At 41.0% G+C, this 22,610-nt stretch overlaps 1 protein-coding gene across 16 annotated transcripts in view; it reads right to left on the bottom strand.

Annotated features, from left to right (window-relative positions):
* CADPS (calcium dependent secretion activator) overlaps positions 1-22,610 on the bottom strand; it is a 476,502-nt gene that overhangs the window by 224,314 nt on the left and 229,578 nt on the right. For all 16 annotated transcript variants that reach the window (XM_060631484.3, XM_081794958.1, XM_060631486.3 and 13 more), the window contains exons 5-6: positions 20,441-20,674; positions 16,027-16,148 (exon numbers count right to left, since the gene is read on the bottom strand). In XM_060631484.3, the coding sequence (XP_060487467.1) occupies positions 16,027-16,148; positions 20,441-20,674 (356 nt within the window). The remainder of the gene's footprint in view (positions 1-16,026; positions 16,149-20,440; positions 20,675-22,610) is intronic.

The following is a 22,610-nucleotide window of genomic DNA, read 5'->3' on the forward strand; positions in this document are numbered from 1 at the left end:
GTTACTTCATTCCTTTTTATTGCCAAATAGTATACGCCAAAGCACGTGTGATTTCTGAAGCATAGTAATGAAATAAATACCCAGGAAGCCATCGCTCAACTTCAAACTAGACTATTACAAAGATACTAAATGCTCTTGTTCTGCCTCTCCTTCCGATCCATTGCCCACCTAGTAACTGGCATCATGGCCATCCTTCGCTTACAGCTTTCTGATGGCTCTACCTGATAAGAGCCTTGCCTGTCTCACTTATTCCTTACCCCTCATTCACATACTCCAGATATAATGTTCTTCCTTCTGTCCCTTGAATATCGCAGCTATTCCTACCCTGAGGATTTTAAACTGGACCTATTCTCTTTCTTAAATGTTATTCTTCTTGACCTTCAGGTGACAAGGTGATTCCTACCATGGAAATCTCAATTCCAACAATGCCTCCCCAGGGAGGGATTTCCTGACCAGCCAATCTAAAGGGAATTTCTCCCAACACGGTAATTCTCCATCATATCACACTGTTTAATTTTTTCGATCGTACCCACTGCTCTCTTACATGATTTTACTTGTTTACATACTTATTTTCTATCTCTTCTCACTAGAATATAGGCTCCTTGGGGGCAGGGACTGTGCTTGTCTTATTCATTGTATCCCTTGTGCCTAGAGCAATATCTAATTCATATTTTTATGTAAACAACTATTTATTGAATGAATAAGGAAACAGGTATGAATCAGGATGCAGAAAAAATGGAATAAACCAGGATGCAAGGTGAAAGCAGAGATATGAAATAGCCAGACAAGACAGTATAGCTTCATGAAAACACAGTCTTTGTTTTGGTTGGAAGGACAATATTTTTGGATCTGCGCTTTCCCATTTTCTTTTTAAAATAAGGATTCCTATGAAGAAATTTTAATTACTTGTCCCTTGATTGGGTTTAACCTCATGTAAAGAGAGTATGTACTTCTCTTTTTCACTTGGGTCTAAAACATCAGTGCAAATACTGCTGGGTTTTGTGTGATTTACCTCCACTTTAAATAAGGTGTTTGACATCAATTTCAAGAGACTTAGGGTTTCAATCATCCTGGAAACCTAGGTTTAGAATTAAGTCCTACCAACTGCCTGTCTTTTAGAGTGTCCTCAAGGTTATGTAGATTTCTTCTCTTACTTCTTAAGTGTCTGGGTATTTTGTATTTCAAACACAGGTCAAACCTTTTTATTAGTTTACTTATTTTAAAAAGATAATAAAAGCCAAAGAGAAGGAAGAATACTTTCCTCAAATGTATGTATGTATGTATATATGTATGTATGTATGTATGTGTATGTATGTGTGTGTGTGTGTATATATATTTATATATATAGTCTCTCAAATTATATTTATATTTTATTTTGTATTTATATTTATACATCCATTTGCTTTCTATATAATACTTTTTCCTAGACCGCAGAAAAGTTTAGGTATTAGGCAACGAAGTCAGTAACTGATTTTATGTTACTTTAACTAACGCCAGTGTATTAACCTTAGTCCTAAGAGTTGCTTGGCAGACATGTTTTCTCTCGAATTTGACACCCACAATATGGATATGGTGTCCTGATCCTTGGTAGGTTACAAGGACTAGGTTAGTTACAAGAAACTAAAAAAAAAAAAACAACCCTCCATTTAAAAAAGGATTTATATTGTTAGTAGTTATTGCAAAATTCCGGCAATGAGTTTTCTGTATCTTGTGCACTGTTTCTCCCTCTAGTTTAATCTAGGACTTTTGTCTCCTCCTGATGCTATAGCCACAGGAGCTCCTATACAAATGTAAGGAAGGTGTTCCTTGTTTTCACTTCAATGTACAAATTCTACAAAGTAATCTGTTTACATGGAGTTTCACTCTGCTGTTTACATAATCATTCTAATTGTGAAGCTATTTATGTATCCAGACAAATGGAGCAAATTGAGATTGCTCAGTGAGGCCGGAGCATGACCTTCGCATGAGCACAATGACTTGTTTGCTGTTTGTATACAAAAAGCTCCAGTGAATGCTCTGAAGGTTGCCGGAGACAAAAGATGGTATCCTGATGGGGGAAGCTGAAGAGACAGAGGTCTCCCGACAAATTCAGCAGGCGACTATTAGTCGTACACTTTCCCCGACTATGCAGGATGACGGAGGTGGAACAGAAGTGTTCACTCACGTAGGATGACCCACTGTTCCACTTTGCCCCAGGGCAAAGGACTTTCAGCGCTAAGCCTGGAAAGCTCTGGGCAAACTGGGATGAGCTGGTCACCCTGCTCACCACTCACCAACATGGAGGAACTAACTACCTGTGAAGCAACAAACCATTTCCAGGAATTTCTCCAAGATAAACAATCATAGATGAGCAAGAAGATTTTCATACAAGCTTATCTATCATGTGCATTTATCTGTAGGTTTGTAAGTACACACACTCACAGATACAGAAAAGCAACCTGGAAAGCAACACCGTGCTATTTATAATCATTGCTGCCAGTATTGGGGTCATGAGCAATTTTTACATTTTTCCTTATAATCTCCCCCAAATTTCAGCAATAGACATTAAATTTTTGATCCGAAAACACCATGTCTAATTTTAAAAACTAAGCCAATAATAAGACTGAGCACAGTGCCTTATACAAAATAGATACTAAAAAATATTATTTGAAGTATATGCACAAAATACGTATTTTCTGCCCAGATTTTTCAGCAGCTGCATCTGTTAGCGGAGTCCTGGGTCTAAGATTGCACCGTGAAGTTGGAGTCAAGCCTGATTTACTTAAATGTAATTAAACATTATCCTCATGAAAGACTTCAAGTACCCAACACTCACATTATCTACAGAAAACTGCTCCCTTGCTCTGTGAGATTGGACCCATTGTAGGTTATTTCTTGAAATCCTTTCACATTAATACCTCCCTACCAGCAGCAAGTATTACCACAAGCACAGTGCAATCTGACTTTTAAACCAAGCACAAAATGAAACCTTGAGGGGAATGTGAATTCATTAATTTTCTTTTTTGGTTTGGTGTCAATGTCACCCTAATGTCAGCATGTAACATTCTGTAAAAGACACGTCTTTGCTAACGTGGAGAAAGAACAAATTTGGTACAGCTGTAGAGTAATCTTTGCAGGGAAGAAAAGGCCCAGCGAGAGAACGGACTGTCCCAACTCCCGGGTGTACATCCATTACCCACAAGGCTGTAAGCGACGCCAGGCTGGCGTCAACTCCCCCAAGGTCATTCACCAAGACACAGGAATTACAGCTTACAAATCGGCAAGCAGTGTGTACAAAGCAAGGTGGGGTGATAACGAAGAACTACACGGTCGTGAGGCAAGAGTCCAGTGTTGTATGGGGTTAGAACGTGACCTCCAGAGGGTAGAGCACTTGGGAAGAGTGAAAAACCAGAAGGCTTGGCTTGGCGTCCCCATGGGTCTTGAACCCGTCCCTTTTACTCCCCTTCCTTTGCAACCATCAACCACCATCTTCTCCCACAGGACTGTGGCAGCCTCCCAACTGGTGTCCCTGCGTTCAATCCCGCCCGTTCCCCATGTAGTCAAGTTACTACACACAGCAGCCACCAAGTTACTTGCCGGCTTAAAATCCAGACAAGTAACCTTGGTCTCCAGATCAGTGTGAAATCTGGCTTCAGCCAGCCTCACCGACTCACCTCCAACTTCCTTCCCCCTCATTCTTCACCCATCTCTAGCCTTTTGTCTGCCCCTCACATGTGCCAGTTTCCTCCCTACGCAGGGTCTTGAAATCTCCTTTGTCTCTGCCCAGCACGTTCTTTCCTGGACCAGCTCCTTCCTGTTTACATTTCAGCTCAATCATCCCTTCCTGGGGATACTTTCTGACCAGTCTAATTACAACAGCTTCTCCTCAGTGTGGCTAATCTCCACAGAATCGTCCTTGATTCACAGCAAAGGCCCTTAACCCACATTTTGGCTGAATGCTAAATAGACTGAGGGATACAATAAATATTTGGAAAAGGCTAAGCACGGACATCACAAAATAAGCTTCTGAGAATACAGAAGTCAAATAAAATTATTAATGATTTAGTTATTATAATTTTATTATTGACATTTTAATAATCAAAATGTAAACTTTGGTTATTATGCTGTAGGAGCAAGAATTTCTTAGCATTCTGTTTCGGTGCCTCTATATGGCATGTTAAGGTTGGACGCTAAGTAGATATTTGCTTTGAGGTTGGTGGAGGAGTGAAATATTTGGGGATCTGCTCTGCCAGTGTGTGAAAATGTCAACAGTGACAGTGACTTATTAAGCTTTTCTTTCTTCTGGATAGAACAGATTAAGGTAAGCTTTATTGTATCTTGTCTTATGTGATGAAGGCTGGTACACCAAATGGGTCTACAATGATTAGAATTCTGATACAGGCTAACCTTTATTTTTCTGCCTTGTACTATAATTTAAATTTTATAGATTTCTTGGCTCAGAAGGGATAGAATGTTCCTCCTAAAGATATCAAGTTAACCCATTCTTTTAATAGTCATCTACTTATTTAACCATTTGAAAAGTCATTTGTTTCATTTAAAATAAACAGTTTTGTAATCGTAAGGGATGACCTCTGTTGACAATTTGATAACAAATACGTGTGTTAGTGTGTGTGCGGAACCAACGACTGATGGAATTCAACATAAAAAGCACACATAAAGATCTTGACTCTAACGTGTATTTGTAACGTTCACTTACATTTTAAAATGAGTATTAAGATATGAGCAGCAAACCTTGCCTGTATTATAGACATTATCACCTTGATTGGCGATGGGGGTTATTTATGTGATTACATGATCACTGAGCACACGCAAATGCAGGAATGACAGAAATGACTCTGAAATAACATTTGACTATCAGGTCTTCCAAAGACAAAGCTGAAGCAAAGTTACTAGATTCTGACTGAAGAGTAAGGCCAAACCCACACTTTGATGCAACTCTACCCAATGATCTAAAGTGGTCTTATCTAATGATTATCTGTCCCATTAGACTGTGGGTGCCATAATGGCAGGATTTTGGATTTTTTTTTAAGTTTATTTATTTATTTTTTGAGGGAGAGAGAGCCAGAGAGAGAGAGAGGGAGGGAGGGAGGGAGGGAATCCCAAGCAGGCTCCATGCTGTCAGCATAGAGCCTGATATAGGGCTTGAACTCACAAACCATGAAATCATGACCTGAACTGAAGTCAAGAGTCAGAAGCCCAACCGACAGAGCCACCCAGGCATCCCAATTTTTCATCTTTTGTTCCCTGCTCTGTCCTCAGCACCATGCACAGTGTTGAGCATGCTGTAGGTACTCATACACAACAAAGGAAGGAAGGGTTGATTGAATGAATGAAGGATAGTGAACAGCATCTTGTGCTTTTCTCTCTACAACCTGATGCTCCCCTTGACTTACAGATATCTGTGAGATCAGCAGGTGGCAGGCCCATGGTATGAATTCTGGTCACAGTTGACCAAAAGAGCACAACGAGTCCTTCCAGAGGCTGCCATTTCTGGAGGCCAGGCTGGCTTTGAGATGTGTTTTGTGTGGGGTCTTCTAAGTAGGAAAGTGCAAAAGAGAGAAGCATTTTCCAGGCCCCAAGTCTTGATGTATACTTGGCTCAACAGAAAATCACCAAGTTCTGCTGTCGGAGTGGATACTTTGTGTGATCTGATGCAGCAGGGAGAAAAACAAGGTGAAACGTGGCAGGGCAGAACTGGGACTTCAAGTGCCAAGATCCCTGCTTCCAATTCCTCTTTCCTAACAGTTCTCAATTATTGATATTGCAATTCTATTGTACCTATTGTACCTATCAAAGACTTGATATGTAAAGTAACGGTAGACAAGAGCTCTCTTTTTATTCCTTTTGTCTCTCTAGTACATTTACAAAAGAAAGAAAAAATCCCAAACAACAAAACCATGATAGCCTGTTTGCTAAATGACAAGATACACCCAACTTTACACAGATGTACTTTAACTGGTGATGCGCCTAGCAATTCTTTGGTGTGCATGTGTGTGTATACATATGTGTACTGTGTTCATTACTCGAAAAGTGATAGTGGTTGGATGTTGAAAAGAGTTCACACAATGGGTTCATTTGATTTTTCACAGTTTTTCTGTTCTTTTAGATATTATGCAGCCATTTCTGTTCTTTCAGATACTTAGTACTCATTTCAGCACAGAAATCTCCACCATAATTATCGTTATGACCGTTAGTATTCTAAAGAGGGTTCAAGTCCATCACAGGGACCTTCTCCTTAGCTTTTCCCAGAGCCATTTGCCGTTAAGGCTTAACTTTGAGTCGATCAACATTTATTGATCATCTATGTAAGGTATGATAAGAAAGTCAGCCTGAAATACAGATTTTTCCAAGTACAAGTACATAATTTACGTATAAATGAGGGCAGTCCAAGGAAAACTAAAAACATGCATCTAAACCATAAAGGGCACCTGACTGATGGCCTTTGTTACCTGTTTCCCTTTCACCCTGGCTCCACTGAAGGCAATAATAAATTACAAAAATAAGAATACCAATTCTTACACTTGTCCCAAGTGCTTTGCATATATTATTAAATTTGAAGCCTCATCAACAAGCCTATATGTATCATTAGCCTCATGTTATAGTTGCAGAAACATAGGTTTAGAAAGATTTAGTAACTCATCCAATGTAACAAGGTCCATGGCACAATTGGGATCCAAACTAGGGATTGTCTTACCCCAAAGCTTTGCTCTTATGCCTACACTGAACCTTTATTTTCCATACTATCACCAAAATGTTTCCAACCAGATTCCAGCTACGAAAGCTTCCCTGGAATAGCTGCTTCAGCCCAAATTCTCTGAACCAGAAGCTGTGGGGTGGGGTGAAAGTTTTAAGTCCTTGCAAAGGAACCCAGGGAATTTTGGGACTCTAGAGTTTAAGCACTGGAGTCCCAGAAGGTCCCAAACACCTCGATGACTGGCATTATGACAAGAAGAGCATCTGTGTTCCCCAGAGGCCCCACACTCATCTGCAGCCCTGCAGTGAGGTGAGCTCTGTATCGCAGCACAGGGCACTTTGCCGTAAAACCGATAACACACAGACAAAGATGATCTCCACAGCACTGTGGCCTCTCTTGAACAAAGGCTCTGATCCAGAAAGAAGCTGGAAGAACGGGCGTGTAGAGACCCAGGTGTAGGGGGCTGAATGATTTGGCATGTTGTGACCCTGGGTAGGGATTCGGGAAGGACTCCTGCCCTTTTCTGTTCCTCTTGCCTTTGGGAACCAGCTCTTGTATCATCCAATTGATGGCAGTCTACCTTGGGGGTCCTCTGGCTCTGGAAAGAAGTTTGGCCATCGTGCCCTTTCTCCTTAGGCAGATTTTCCCACATGTGTGGAGTCATACAGCCTATATTTGAGGAGTTGTAAGATTTTATGGCACGCCTCTTCTCTGAACTGCTTCTTTCTTATGGGTAACGAGGGCATTAGTGGGTATCTCTTTCTTAACAGTGCCATGTGGGATTCAGCGAGATCACAGTCTGTCTTTGGCTATTATTTCTTGAAAGGTTACACTGTGTCGTTCATTGAACTCAGCTGCTAAAATGGATCATATTTTTCAACACCGAGCCCACGGGGCAGGTTGTATTGTTATCTCCACTTCAAATGTGAGGAAAGGAAGCTCAGGAAAGAGGATCCACTTGCCCAAGGTCACCTAGCAGGTGAGCAGTGGAGCTGGGATTTAAACCCAGGGCTGTGTGACTCAACCATATGATACCAGCTAGCTCACTGGCTGGCATCTAGCCGACTTCAGTGAATGGTAGGGGCAATTGCTTTTGATACTGATTCTGTCAGAAGAGATGACGAGCATTATCATTAGTGGCTCCTTCTGGAATCTGGTAAGCACCTTGAAGGTCAGGGCCACCCCAGGTTCATCTCTGCCGACTCACACAGACTCGTGTGGGTCGAATTATGCCTGCGGAGCTGAGAGTCTACAGTGAGTTGGAGCACCCGTATTAGTGCTGATGTGTGATGGCACATTCATCACCTTGTAAGCAGGGGCACTGATTTACCCCATAAAGTAACTGCGTTTATGGGAAAGGAATGAGCCCTGTTAGACACCTTTGCTGAGTAGTCAATGCTAATGAAAAAATGCCTTCTTTTAGTGGCATGATTTCTTTCAGGAAGTGGAGTGGCAGCATGTGTTAAAGGTACAGGCTTTGGATTTGGCTCCTGGCTCAGCTATTTCTTACCTGTGCAACTTTCACCAAGTTACTTACCCTCCCTGAATCTCAGCATTTCCATCAGTAAAATGGAATCATAACAGTACCTATCTCATAGGTGTCAGTACGGCATTAAATAAGACATTGACTATGAAATACTGAGCACAGGACCTGGTCCCTAGAAGGTGTTACATTACTTAACAGTTAATTGCTATTTTAGACCTAGCCATTTTTTTCCAGCTCTCTTTCCTCCCTCCAAACAAGAATGAAGTCATGATAATAATAGCCAACATGATAGGCAGGGTTTTAAATAGTCTGTATATGTTAATTAATTTAATTTTCGTAAGAACGTGGACACTGAGGCACAACGAGTTAAATAACCTGCCCAATGTCATGCAGCTGAGATATGGACCCAGTGCTCTGGCTCCCGATTCTGTGCTCTTATCCAAGATGCCATATTGCTTCTATGCATTGATGAATCTAAAGCAAGCGTCTCTTATTTTCTTATTAGTGAGGATAAATTAAGTGCTTGGGCTGCATTCCACTATTACATGTAAGAAACAATATACCATTCCTTCCCACATTCTCCCTGGTCACTAAGTGATAAGTTCAGTGGTCTTCCACACTTGGGGAGAAATGCATTAAATTGGATTTCCACTAACCAGTGATGGGCAATCAGTCCCAATCTCAGATTACTCTAGCATCAGGTACAAGTGATGGGTAAGTTCTGGCAACGTATTTGAGGAGCTAAACCAGAAAGTAAATGAACCTTCTGTCCCTTGGTCCCTAAAGGGCTAAGAAAAAAAAATGCATCTTCGTTATATACCTACCCTACAGTGGACTACTCATGAAATCAGAATTTTCATGAATTTTTCACATTAAGATGGAACATCATTGTGTAACTTGTCAAACTTCAGCTGTTACTTGATCATCCAGTTTTGAACTTCTACCAAGTCTATAAACTTCACTACCTCAGTGTTACTTGAAATTCCTGAAAACTCTGCCTTAAAGTTCTGCCATTATGGCTCTTCTCTGGATCAAGTAGATGAACATCTTACAGAATTGCCCGGGGCGGGGGGGGGGGGGGGGAAGTGTTCTTGGATACCACTCATCAGAACACGGTGAAGCTGGAAAGCTTGGTAACCTGAACAAGATGGGGTGACATATTTATGGAAGAGTCGTGTGTAACGCTCGGAGTTCTGTCTCTGAAGCTTGGTCTCTAGAACTCCATTCCTTTCCACTTCTTACAGTACTGTTTCTTTCCTGTTTTTATCAGCCAGCTTCCTTTCACTACCCAAGCAAGCCAACACAAGCAAACACAAACTGGTTTTCAATAAAAGTTGTGCTTCTGGACAAATCTTTCTGGTCTAAGAGGCAGGGCAGTCTCTGAGTATCCCAAACTATAATTATAATTTTGCTTCTTCCCAACCCACACATCTGGGAGCCTAGCAAAATTGAATTTCTGGGTCAGTGTTGGCCTTTACCATTTATGATTTAATTAACTCTGAAAGAAGCTAAGCATCTCTCTCAGTAAGAAAAACAAGAGAAGTGGTAGCCAAGTTCCCACTCAGGTACGACATAAATGCCTCCTGGACTGTGACCTTGAGCATGGAGTTTCGAGGGAGGTAAACATGAAAGGAGGTGATTCTTAGGAGGCACTCCTCATGACAAAGGAGTGAGGCCTCCTAAGAATCACCTCCTTTCATGTTTACCTCCCCAGGACTTTTTACTACAGCGGGCCTCTTCATTTCCTTTAGAACCGAATTACAATCTGCTATTATCTTAAACAATTATTTGTTCATTCATTGCCCATGTCTTTTACTAGCATGTACACTCTATGAGGCCAAAGCGTGATCTATGTCATTCATGGCTGTAGCCCCAGCACAAGTCAGACACAAGGAGAGCATCCCATGTACCCTTGTTGAGGGAATACCAGTGCCCACCCTTTATATCCTTCTCTTGCATCTAAATTTCAAAGAAGCTATTCAAAAAATACATCCTGCTTCCATTTAAATCATTCCAAGGTCCAGTATACTGAAAACATTTTCTTTATACTGAGAAAGGAAGTACCATTAAGATGATAATATGAGTCAAGGAATTGGTGGCACAACTTCCTTTCCCAGCTTTGGAACTGACTTACCGTGGGGGCGATTTAATGCAACTCCATTTGTATGAGTAATTTGGACATAATAAGCCTGGCCCACTTGGAGTTGCCATTAGGACAAACAATATATTTCACAGAAGAGAAGTGTTACAGAAAGTCATTGCATTTTGTGTTCGTGTTTTGCTTTAATGTGGCCTCATTAGATAAGGTGCCACTGAAAAATGCCAGGGCTGTAGCAAGACCTACCAATGAGGGCATCTTATTTTCTTCTTCCCCTGGAAAGTGGAAGGAAACAGTCTGGTTGTGTTTTCTAATCCGTGACAATAATGAAAGCCATATGTCACGAAGCCCATGGCTTGTCAGGGAATAATAAACTTGTTAAAGGATCAAATGTCAAGTGGCATCCTTGGTTTCCATTCAGAAGAATATAATTTTGGACAATTGAACACAATATTAGACGGCTAACTAAAACTGCCTTTCTTTTTAGCCCAATTACTTAAATTTCTGTGATATTTAACCCACAGGGCTTGCTTTTCTTTAGAGAGTAATTTACACCATACAAATCCATGAAGAAAGTCACTTTGGAGTGTATCTTCTACTCAGGGAATATCTTAGAATTCCTTACATCAATTTTCCTAAATTAATTTGCATTCCATCTCCCCAATCTTTGCTGTTCCCACGTACCAACACAGGATACTTTCGTTATTATTTTTTACCATTATCTAGGCACCACCTGTGCTATTATTTACTTAATATATTTTATTTAAATTATTTCACGTTTAAATGTTAATATGGTTCTTTAAAAGAGAAAACTTACATCCCTGATGCAAAAGACAAAGCAGCACCACCAGCCATGAATGGAAGGTGACACAAATTAGAAATGATGGTTATCTTACGTGTTTCCTTGTTCATGTGTTTCCTGCCTGTGCCCTTTATGAGAATGCACACTTTGTGGGGCCAGAGCTTGACGTGTGTCATTCAAGGCTGTAGCTCCAGCACCAGGAGGACACAAAGAAAGCATCCCCTGTCCCTTGTTGAGGGAATACCAGTCCCCACCCCTCCTATCAGCCCCTGACATCTACATTTCAAAGGAGACATTCAGAAAAGACATTCTCTTTCAACTTAAACCACTTCAAGGCCCAGTATACAAAAAAACATTTTTGGGTAAATGAGATCTAAACAATGCTGTGAAATTCTAATTGGAGGTTCCTGTTTGCAGATGACTCAGAGCCTGAGGCCTCTGGTGGTGTTAAATATCTACCAGACCCAAATAAAATCATTCTTGACCTGATCAGAAGAACTGACAAACAAATGGAAAAGCAGTTAGTTACTTCCTTGTCACATGATTTGATTTTACTCCACGTCCTGTCTTGATAAAAACATACATAATCTCTGTTATCAGTAGAGCTGAGAGTGTCGGGCTTTTTGAAAAACACCTCGGGGTGACAAGAAAAGTCTTCTGCTCTGTTCCATGGGAGGTAGACAAATGTATCTGAGTTCTTGCATCCGCAAAGTATTTCTCTCCTCCACTCCCTTGCTTTCCTGAGATTGCCTGCCTAAAAAACACCATTTCAATTACTTCTGCCTCAGCACCTCCTTTGGTTTCTCACAGAAGCAGAAACAATGTATTACAAATGGAGGCAAAAGTCTTTGAAATAAACACATTGCTTGAAAATTGTGATAACATATTTTGCTGGCTTTCCACATTAAAAACCCAGGAAAGGAGGACAACTGAATTGAGAGGGCATAGAGTCTGCTTGAAAATAATCCCACAGGTAGCACACTAAAATGAAGGATGAACAGAGGACACACAGACGCATGCGTGCACACACCATTTTTTTCCAATCAAAAAGATTCTTTAAGTCATGAACACAGCAGTCTTACGTTACACACACCGGATCCAAAATGATCATGCGGGGCAGGGCCCTGGTTGTAAGTGAAGAGACAGCACTGGCTGAGGAGGTGAGGGAGAGTTTGGAAACTCCGTGACTAGATTTGGACAATATAGACCAGCATTTCCAAAGGATGCTGATAGGTATTAGGTGAAACAAGTTTGGGAAACTCATGAACAAACAAAGCTAAGTAGGTTCATTTATATGGTTGGAAATCTTCCAAGTTTTTTAAATGCCCACGAAGATTGAATAACTCAGATTTAATGTCTTGCATTTTCCAAACTTAATCATTCTCCCTGCAGGTACCATTCTCCTGCCCTTGCTTTTATTGGAATTATCTATACATTGGAGTTCCAAAAACCTACACCCTTGGACAAAGTGGGTTATGCAACGTACTCCTCGATTCATGACTGTACTTGTTAACAAAACAAAACAAAAAAGACAAAAGTCAAATTCCTTGTAGACACACGAAGGATAAGATGTGGGTTTCCAGTTGCTGAGTGAAAATACTTATTAGCAGCAACAATAGAATTCAAGAGTAATAAAACAGGCTTGGATTTAATTTTGATTTTAGAATGTATAAATAAAGTATGGGGATATGCTGGTGGTAAGAATAGTCAAAGACAAGATTCAGAGGATGAATAGGGCAGGAAAAGGGCTAAGCTTGTCAGATAATGAAGTGGAGTTATTAGGACACATAGAAGATAACCCTCCAAAGGATACTTTTTGGGGTAATCAAAATCAAGGAGCAGACATGATAACTGGAGATTGGCAATGGGAAAAATTAGAAGTAGAAAAAAAAAGGAGAAGAAATATAAGCTTCAAAGAAAAAAAAAATGGTAGAGAGGATTCTGAATAAGTCCACACCAGGGAGGGAGGAAGAAAAGGCCCCTGTACCAACGGGCTTGCTCCTAGTACCAGGTACCGCCAGAGGCAGAAAAAAGCCTTCCAGAACTGAACTAGGACAAAGAAACTGGCAAAGAAGAGAGGAAAAGAATTATTGATTTACAAGGAAGATGATAGAGGTTGTAAACAGAATTGATGCAGGAATGATAAAAAAAAAAAAAAAAAAGAGGGGCGCTTGGGTGGCTCAGTCGGTTAAGCATCCGACTTCAGCTCAGGTCACGATCTCACAGTTCGTGGGTTCGAGCCCGGTGTTGGGCTCTCTGCTGTTAGCACAGAGCCTGCTTCGGATCCTCTGTCTCCTTCTCTCTCTGCCCCTCCCCTGCTCGCATGTGTTCTCATTCTTTCTCACACTCTCTCTCTTTCTCTCTTAAAAATAAATAGCCATTTTTAAAAAAGGATCAAAGAAGAGACCGCAAGAAACACAAGCATCGCTAGTTTTCAAACTCTGGGTTTATCTCTTTGGGGTGCTATAGAAATGGCAAACATGAGGTTCTTAGACCTCTTCCTCTCCTATGGCAGACATTCCAATTCCAAGTTCGTCATGCGCTATTTTCGCTGAATACAGATTTGGCCTCAGAACCCTTCTTAACACAGTGCTGCAGTTAGCCACTGCTGACTGATTTGACTTGACCCTAGACCTGAAATCTGCACTCTTACTGTATTTAAAAACAAACAGGCAAACAAGAAAATCCTCTGTGAGGTTTTAGTAGTACCCACGCACTGATGGAAGAGAAATGAAACTATCATACTTTTGGCTAGAAAAGCAAAATGGTTCAGTGTGAGATGTTTATTAATATGGACATAATAATGCACATGTGTGGATAGGAGTAAATATGTATGTGAAATACGAGTATGTCAAGTAGAAAGACTGAAGTATTCCATATTTAGTTGTAATCTGAAACTCTGTTTTGAGCATTCATAAACACATGAAGATCAGCTCATCATTTACCCTGGCAGCTAAAACCTTTAAACCCAATAAAATGATGTGAATTATGTTTTAAGCTACCATAGCTCATATGAAACAACAGCCTGTCGGAATAATCAGAGCTTTCTCCTTCCTCTTCTATCTTATGACACCATATTGAGCCCAACACCTAAAAAGTTGGCAGAAACACGGAATAGGTTTTTCATCCCCCACATACGACACATTTTTAAAAGCATGCATAAATAATGCAGCATAACATAATAACATTGATAATGATCAGGCCATGGTGACAGGTGTGGGGAAAATTGGGATTTGTATCAAAGGCAGGCAGTAAAAAGGAAACTGCATTCATCTTCAGTTGAAAACTAAGTTTAAAAAAAGGGAGGAAGGATCGTGTGTGACAAGTTGTATTGTTTCCATTTCCTCTTGCTTACGTTCATTAATTTCGCCCAGCTTCCGAGGTTATTTATGCAAAGAAAAACTTGAAGGCATACAATGCCCTAGATTTTCTCTAGTCTGGGAAACATGCAGTGCTTTCTTTGAACTATTTTGTTTCAACATCCTGGTAAGCTATTCATGTTCTGCTAAACAGTTCATAATGCTTTGTAGGAGGAGAAGCAGGGCATTGCTATCAGGGGTCATCCTTCTTATGACTTCTTTGAATTAACAACCATAACAAAACAAAGGTCATTACTCTGGTTGGCATAATTGAGATAGAAAAGGAAGGGAAAGAGGCAGTGGGGTAGGAGGGAAATAGTAGTGACCTGTCAAGAATCTTTGAGGCCTGACAGTCTTCTGACCCAAATGAATTGATCATCATCACTCTTGTGAACGATTGCCATAGAATCCTAGCTGGTCTCCTGCATCCCTCCACTGCAGCCATCGTGATCTTTTTAAAACACATTTGTAATCACCTATCTCCATGCTTTCCTCTCCATAGTCTAGCAAAGCCCTTCATTGTGTGGTCCCTTCATGCCTCACTGGCAGCTTATGGCATACCTATTCTCTGAACTCCATCTCCACTGGCCTTGTTTCAGTTCTGCTTTCCTACAAGGCCTTTGCTGGCCACAGGGCCTTTGCACAAGCTGACTCTGCCTGGAATGTTCTTTCCACTCCCACCTGCTTCGCTCAACTTTTGTTAATACTAGCCCAAATGTCTTGTAACTCCTAAAGAAGCCCAACTCTGACTCTTTCCCCACAAAGTGATTTGAGTCCTCTGCTGTCACTTGTCAAAGCACTCTTTCTTTTTCAACATTTATAACTATTTGTAATTATACATTAATGTGATTATATTTCTGATCCTCCCACTCAATGGTAAGTATAAGATCTGTAGAACTATAGCAGTGACTACCTTCCTCTCCCCTGGGCACCTCTACCTTGTACCCACAGAGTGAACATTTGGCAAATATGTACTGACTGAATGAATTAATGTATCTAATATAATACACTGCTTTACTGGAATAGTCATAACTGCTTTACTGAAATAGTCATAACTGTGGCACATAGAGAAACTTTTGAACAAATTGCTTATACCATAAACCAAATATTATTTAGTAAATCTAATAAAAGAAATTTTGTATGAAACTCCGGTACATTGTATCAAAGGACTGAAGATGTGACTGAATTCTCTAAGATTAATACATAAAGCCTCCAGAATGGAGATTATTTCTTTAAGTTTCCTCTGTTTTCAGCTCTGAAGGAAATGGGATCCTTACACACATTTTTTTTTTTAAAGAGCAAGCAAGTGAGCGAGCATGGGGTTCCATCCCCAAACCCTGGGATCATGACCTGAGCCAAGATCGAGAGTTGGGCGTTTAACTGACTGAGTCACCCAGGAGCCCCCGGAATTGGAATCCTTATTACGGCTGCTGAATAAGAATGTAATTGAGTCATCCTGTATGGAAAATAATCAAGGTATATGCCTTCTAGAACCTTCTGGGGAAACCAGACCTGTAACTTGGACAAAATGGTGGCAATGAGAGCAACCTTCTTCTGGTAGATGAGCTGTGGAGAAACAGAACTTACGTTGGTTTAGAAGCCTCGGCCTGGTCGGTCTGTAGTTTCTCTCCTCCTTCCACCTCCATGGTGCAATACACAATGCGATTGGGAGCCAAAGATTTGAGGCCTTGGACTTCCATGATCACCACCTGGAAGGAGAACCACACATGGCAGAGGTTATCCCAAGCTTGTACCCAAAGCCATGGGAAGCATCACCCAGAAGAAAATACACAGATGGGAAGAAGCCACCAAAATACCCGACGGGTATCTGGTAGCTTCTATCAGTTTTCCAGCAGCCAGCCTGGTACCAGTCTTGCATGAAGATGCAAATTCTTCATAGTGTAACTTACTGCCTCCCAGATGGAAAGACAACCTTCACTACCTCAGATGCTCACAGGGGCCAGACAGGTAAGGGGAAACGGCTGCTGTTTTCCTGGGTTCAATGCATGATTATTTTTTCCTTTCCACAAAGAAACAGGGTCTCTCTTATCTTCTTTCAAAATAGTCTAGCTTTTAATTCAGCACTCAGCAGAGACAAAGGCCCAGAAATTCACTTTTCTCTTTGCAGTGAGGTAAGTGTTAACACAAGTGCTAAGAGCAAAGGCCGTTCAGCATTAGAGTCCGGGACGCAAGAGGGAGCGGAGGGCACATGCTCCATGTACACAGAGCAGTCAGGACCCAGGCGCACCCCATTGTTGCCTTGTCAGTCCTTAGTCCACAGCTGCCAGATACGGCGATTTCTCCTCCCAGAAAATGGAAACCTGAATCAGAACCAAAGTCAGAAATCTGATTTTGAAATTTTGACAATAATCCCCAAAGGGAGGAATAAAATACACAAACTGTGCAGGTCAGCATTGTGGAATGAAAACAAAAACATGCCTGCAGCTGCGTACTCTCTGTTCTAGACTGAGGAGAAAAGCTGGTGTTTTGCTGGACCAAAATGTATCATTTACAATCCCTGACACCGCCCACCACGACCCTTACACTCCATTCGATCACCTGCTATTCTCTGATTCAGTGGGGAGACCCTGTCTTACATAAGAGGGGAGGATAGGGCCGATGCACTGATTTAGAAATCTGAAACAAATGCCCTGCATCAGTGATCTATAGTAAGCTAGGTATACAAAAATATCACCCAATCGTACTCCAAAAGAGGAAATGGCATCACACAAGGAAAAGGGTATGTTTGTGCAAAACATGTACACTTCTTTAACGGGCTTGATTACTACAGTTGGCTTTGAACCAGGATGTACAAGTCAGTTTTGCTGATTAATAGTCCTGTGGTTCTCAAACTTCGTGTAAATCGGAAATATCTGGAAGGCTTATTAAACCCAGACACTGCCGGGCTCCACCCCCAGATTTTCTTTTCTTTTCTTTTTTTTTTTAAGTTTATTTATTTATTTTGAGAGAGACAAAGACAGCACGAGTGGTGGCAGAGGGAGAGAGAGAGAATCCCAAGCAGGCTCCATGCTGTTAGCATTGATCCCAATGTGGGGTTGGATCCCATAAACCCTGAGATCATGACCTGAGCCCAAATCAAGAGTCCAACACTCACCTGACTGAGCTACCCAGGCACCCCCATCCCCACAGCTTCTAATAAGCAGGTCTGGGTGAAGCCCAAGACTTTTTATTTCTACTCATTTCCCTGGTGATGCTGATGCTGATATTGATGATCTGGGAGCCATCCTTTGAGAACCACTGGATTACTCATGTGCTACTGGGCAAATGACTTGACCTTGAAGTCCCTCCACTTTTCTGTCAAATCTCCTGAGGCCCAGTGTCTTCATCTGTAACGTGTGGACAATAACGTATATCCTGTATCCGTCTGTGGCTGTTGTATGAGGCCCAGATAAGATGATGTAGGTCATAGAAAATTTTCACACTGGTAAGAACCATACCGGTGGAAAGAAATGGGAGGCACAGTAGAAAGAACGCAATTTTTGTGATTTAAAAGATCTCCATTGAAATCTTGAATCTGCAACTTCACCAGCTGTGTAATCATTTGCCAGTTTCTTAACCTCTCTGAGGCTTTGTTTTCACATATGCAAATGGCTCAGAAGACTGTTAGGGGGATTCGCTGAGTTAATGATGGCGGAGCGGGCAGAGGCACTCCCCATTTGCCCATTCTCTTTCACCAGAGTACTCCCCTGGTATAAGACCAAGCCAGTCAGGCATCCTGGACCTCAGATCCTGGACCTCAGTTCTCTCGCTGCAGCTAACTGCTCTAGAGTGTCCTTTGCGGTCACGCAATTCTGTAACTGTCTAAAACATGTCTTCCACCAACCTGCAAGTTCAAACCCAGTCTACCCCGATAAGATGACAGTTCCCTATCTCCCTCTTCGTGTCCCCCTGACCGTATCGCCCAACACACACTCACAAAGAGACGCACCATGATGCTTGCGGGCAGTTTTAGTATATGCACAATTAGCGTTCCAAGTAAAAAGTATTTGGGGACCCGAGGGCATTTCGTTCTGTACTTGTGCTTAGAAGTTAAAGCCTGTTTGAATCATGTACACATGGGAGTGTGGCTGGGGACTCACTCACAGCTAGATTTCAGATAATCACCTGTATAATATCGAGTACTGATGAAGAATTAGAAAATTACGGATTTAAAAGCTTCATGAAAATCAATAAACCACTTTTCCCCCACTTTCTGTAGAAAGACAAGAGGCAGTGGGGGAATAAATTGCCACCTCTAATAGGCAGTAATCAAATTCAAAGACACCTAAGAAAAAGCATTCAGTACCTCAGGTGGCAGCATTAAAAAAGAAAGAAAAAAAGGAAGTTTCTGTGAAATTACACTGATGGTTTTTTCACACACCAAGTGCCCTATATTTAACTGAATACTGCTTCTGCCAACTGCAAAATAAACGTTGATCACACTGTAATAGGACTATCTTGATCTGAACTGAGCACAGTAAAACAAATTACAGGCAGTTAATTCACAGGAAGCCTTAATGATGTTCTAGAAAATTAATTTAGTCTTTACAAATTCTAATTAAATCTACAGAAATTTGATCTATTCTCTTGGTCTCCCCAAATCTAGGGCCATCATAAAATCCTTGTGGGGTTCTGAGCTTCAATAAGTTATGAACTGTTCTCAAACTTTAGAATGCATAAGAAGCACCTGGGTGGCTCATTAAAATGCTTATTTCATGGTGTATTCCACCCAGAGATTTTTTTTTTCTGACACCATTGAGGCATATTTTACATATCATATAGTTAACTCATTTCAAGTGTACAATGCGGTGAATTTAGTAAATTTACTAAGTTGCATGACTATCATCGTCAGTTAGTTTTAGAACATTTTTATCTCCCAGTAATGTCCCTCCTGTCCATTTCTACCCCCTGCCCCAAGAACCTAATCTAATTTCTGTTTCTGGAGACTTGCCTTGTTTAGACATTTTGTAGCAATGGAATCAAACAGCAAGTGGCCTCTTGTGTTTGGCTTCTTTCAGGAAGCAGAATGTTTTTGACCTTCATCTAAATCAAAGCATGTATCTGTAGTTTGTTCCTTTCGATTGCTGAGGAGTAACCCGCTGTACGGATGTACCACATTTTGTCTATCCATTTTCGAGGGGATACGCACTGAGGTTGTTTCCATTTTTGGCCATTAAAAATAGTGCTGCTATAAACTTTGAACGGGAGCAAGATTTTATGGGGATGTGTGTTTTCATTTCTCTTGGGTAGATATCTAAGAATAGAGTTGCACTCTACATGTGCTAGTTTTATGTTTAAGTTTTTGCAAAACCACCAAACTCTTTTCCCAGGTGACTGCACCATGTTGTATTGCCTCCACCTTGAAATTTGGTCTGGGTGGTGCCAGGAATCTGCATAGAGAATCAGTTTTCTGGGCAATTCCACCACAGCCAGATCAGATCCACTCCCTCTATCATACGTATGAAAAACAAACATGTGAGCAGAAGTTACAGAGAAATGTACTGACATGCGGAGCTTTCTGCCACAGTCCTGGTCTGAACGGGTTCTTTCTTTGGCTGATGAAATAAACTAAAAAGGCTCCCCAGCAGCAAGAGGCTCTCCTATTGTGTACCCAACAGGAGAGACAACAGGAAAGAAAATCTACAACTCACCAAATGATGCTAGATTGCTTCTCTCCTAACTCCAACTCAGGATGGCAACATCATAAACTTTCTAAATTGCGTAAGGGCTTTACAAAATCCTTGAGCAGTGCTTTAAGATGGAAAATAATGCAAGATTAAATTCAGTAGATGGTTCTTAAGACTGCATTTCCTTCAGAAAAGCATGGGCTCCTGGAGATGGGGAATCACTTGCTGATTAGCTGACCTATGCTTAGCAAGCTGTTATTTTAATAACTGCTCCTGGGGTGCAGGGAAGAGAAAGCAAGCTGATTGTGATGCATCTAATCACCCACATCCTGCTGGCTGTGCCAGGAAACTTTCAAGGGTTTAGGGCTTTTTACCTCCAGGGAGAAAGACAGCACGACATCTGACTTGGAGAGCTGGTTCTCACTCTCCTCACCCATGTCGATGATGGAAGCATTGTGGCTGCGTTTGAGTTTCTGAAGTTTGAACTCTCCACCTTTGGACACCGGCATGCTCTCCAAATTGGCCATGAGCAGGTTGACAGATGACTTCAGCTCCTCAATGTACATGTTTTCCATCTCTTTGGATACAAATTTGGGAAATTTGCGCTCCTTGTAAAGGAAAAGAAAAGTATGAGCAGAGGAATAAAAAGGGACCTGATTTACATAGAAGGTTTACATCTTACAGCCCAGAGTTGTACTGACATCTACCAATGGTGAAATTTTGCCCAGATATGGTGACACTGTGCTAGAAAAATGTTCAGCCTAGTTGAGTAGACAGCTGTCTGCCTTCTAGTTATTTACAATCTCTAACAGGTAAGAAATACATACATAAACATATAGTAAGAACGAGTCAAATGTTTTATTATAGTTCAATTTTTTCCCCCAGTTTTCTCCGACAAATTTGATTTGTGGAAAGAAAAATGGGGTGATATTTTTAAAGTCTGGTTTCAGCTGAAACCGTTTTTCTTTTTAGCAAAATGCAATCCGTTGTTTTTAAGTTTGGAGACAGAAAGACACCCTATTTCTGGATACGTATAGAGATTTTCTCACATGAATAATTCAAAAGGAGCTCATTTGAGATGTTTCAAACATAGCCTGTAGCTATTTCTAAAAGAATAGTAGAAAGAATTGTTACTGTTTTCAAGAAAAATTGAAAAAATTAATGAAGTGATGAAAAACATGATTAAAATTCTTTAGAAAAGAAGATAAAGCAATTCCATATCAGAACTGACCTCTATTTTTTTTTTCCTTCCTTGCTTATGAATTCAGTTGTAATAGCAACATGGCTAGCCATGCTCTTTGTTTCCTCATTACCTCTAAGTTGTCCAGGTGCCTTGAATATACTTTGGATCAATCACCTTCTCAAAGAATCATTTCCTACTTGAAACAGGAATTGCCCTCCTTAGCCTTGGTCCATACTAATCAGGTGAGGGGCAAGCCAGATCGGTTTGTCCTTTTTTGCAAGAGACAGAAAAATTCAACTTGAAACTCGCTTAAACAATGGAGGGAATTGATTGGTTGGAAATGTCCTGGGGTAGACCAGTTTCCAGCAAGGCTGGAGTCAGGACTCGGATAATATCACAACAACTGGTATTTTTGCAAATCTTAATTTGGGTTCCTCGGAGGTGGCTCCATACTCAGTCTGGCTCCCCTTAATGTCACAGAAAGGTTGTTAAAACTCGTAACATCATAGCATGCAATCTAAAGGAAGAGTGAATATCTCCCCCTATAATGTCTTTGATTCCAAAATTCTCAAAGTCTGACTTATGCACATAACCTGAACAACCTTTTATGGTTGGTGATATGTTGTGTTGAGTTGCTTAGGCATGAATTATTTCCTCCATCCCTGCGGCTAAGGGCAGAATTCCACCAGGATCACATGGGATGTGAATTGGTTTGCCAATTAGGGGTGGCAAAAAAAAAAAAAAAAAGATGTTTCATACATGGGCACCTGACCCAAATCAACCAACTAATTCAGTTAAATGGCCAACAGTCAACCGGATTTACTTTCACAAGCAATTGAACTGAGAGATATTGAGATTGCAGTTAGCGGAATTGAAATAGCAGGATCATGTCTACTCATGTAGACTGCCATATTGGAACAGCTGAAAGAATAAGACACTTGACGAAGAGAGAGAAAGAGGTATAGGGATAGAGGTAGAGACTAACAGATGGAGGAAGGAAAGGAAGGAAGGCAGAAGGAAGGGAACAGGAGAAAAGAAGCTATTTAGAGTCATAGAAAGGAGCTCTGACTTTTATTGGTTTTCTAATTCTTATAAAGCCCAGTATCTCTCCTTTTGGTTCCTTTGAGATTCTCTTATTTTCCTTTCAATAATTCCCTCCCACCACACATGCACACATACTACTTAACTAGAAGGGTATTTCTTTCTTTCTAACATGGAAGTTTCACTAAAATTCACATAGTAAATCCTCTGTATAGAGCTTGGAGATGCCTTTGCGCTGTGTCAGTCTTCTTCCTACCTAGAGGAACTATTCCCCTTACCCCCTTGCCTCCCTAGATAATTCTCAGCCATCTTGTCATCTT

This window comes from Panthera onca, chromosome A2 (genome assembly GCF_046562875.1).
Source record: "Panthera onca isolate mPanOnc1 chromosome A2, mPanOnc1 haplotype 2, whole genome shotgun sequence".
Classification (NCBI taxonomy): domain Eukaryota; kingdom Metazoa; phylum Chordata; class Mammalia; order Carnivora; family Felidae; genus Panthera; species Panthera onca.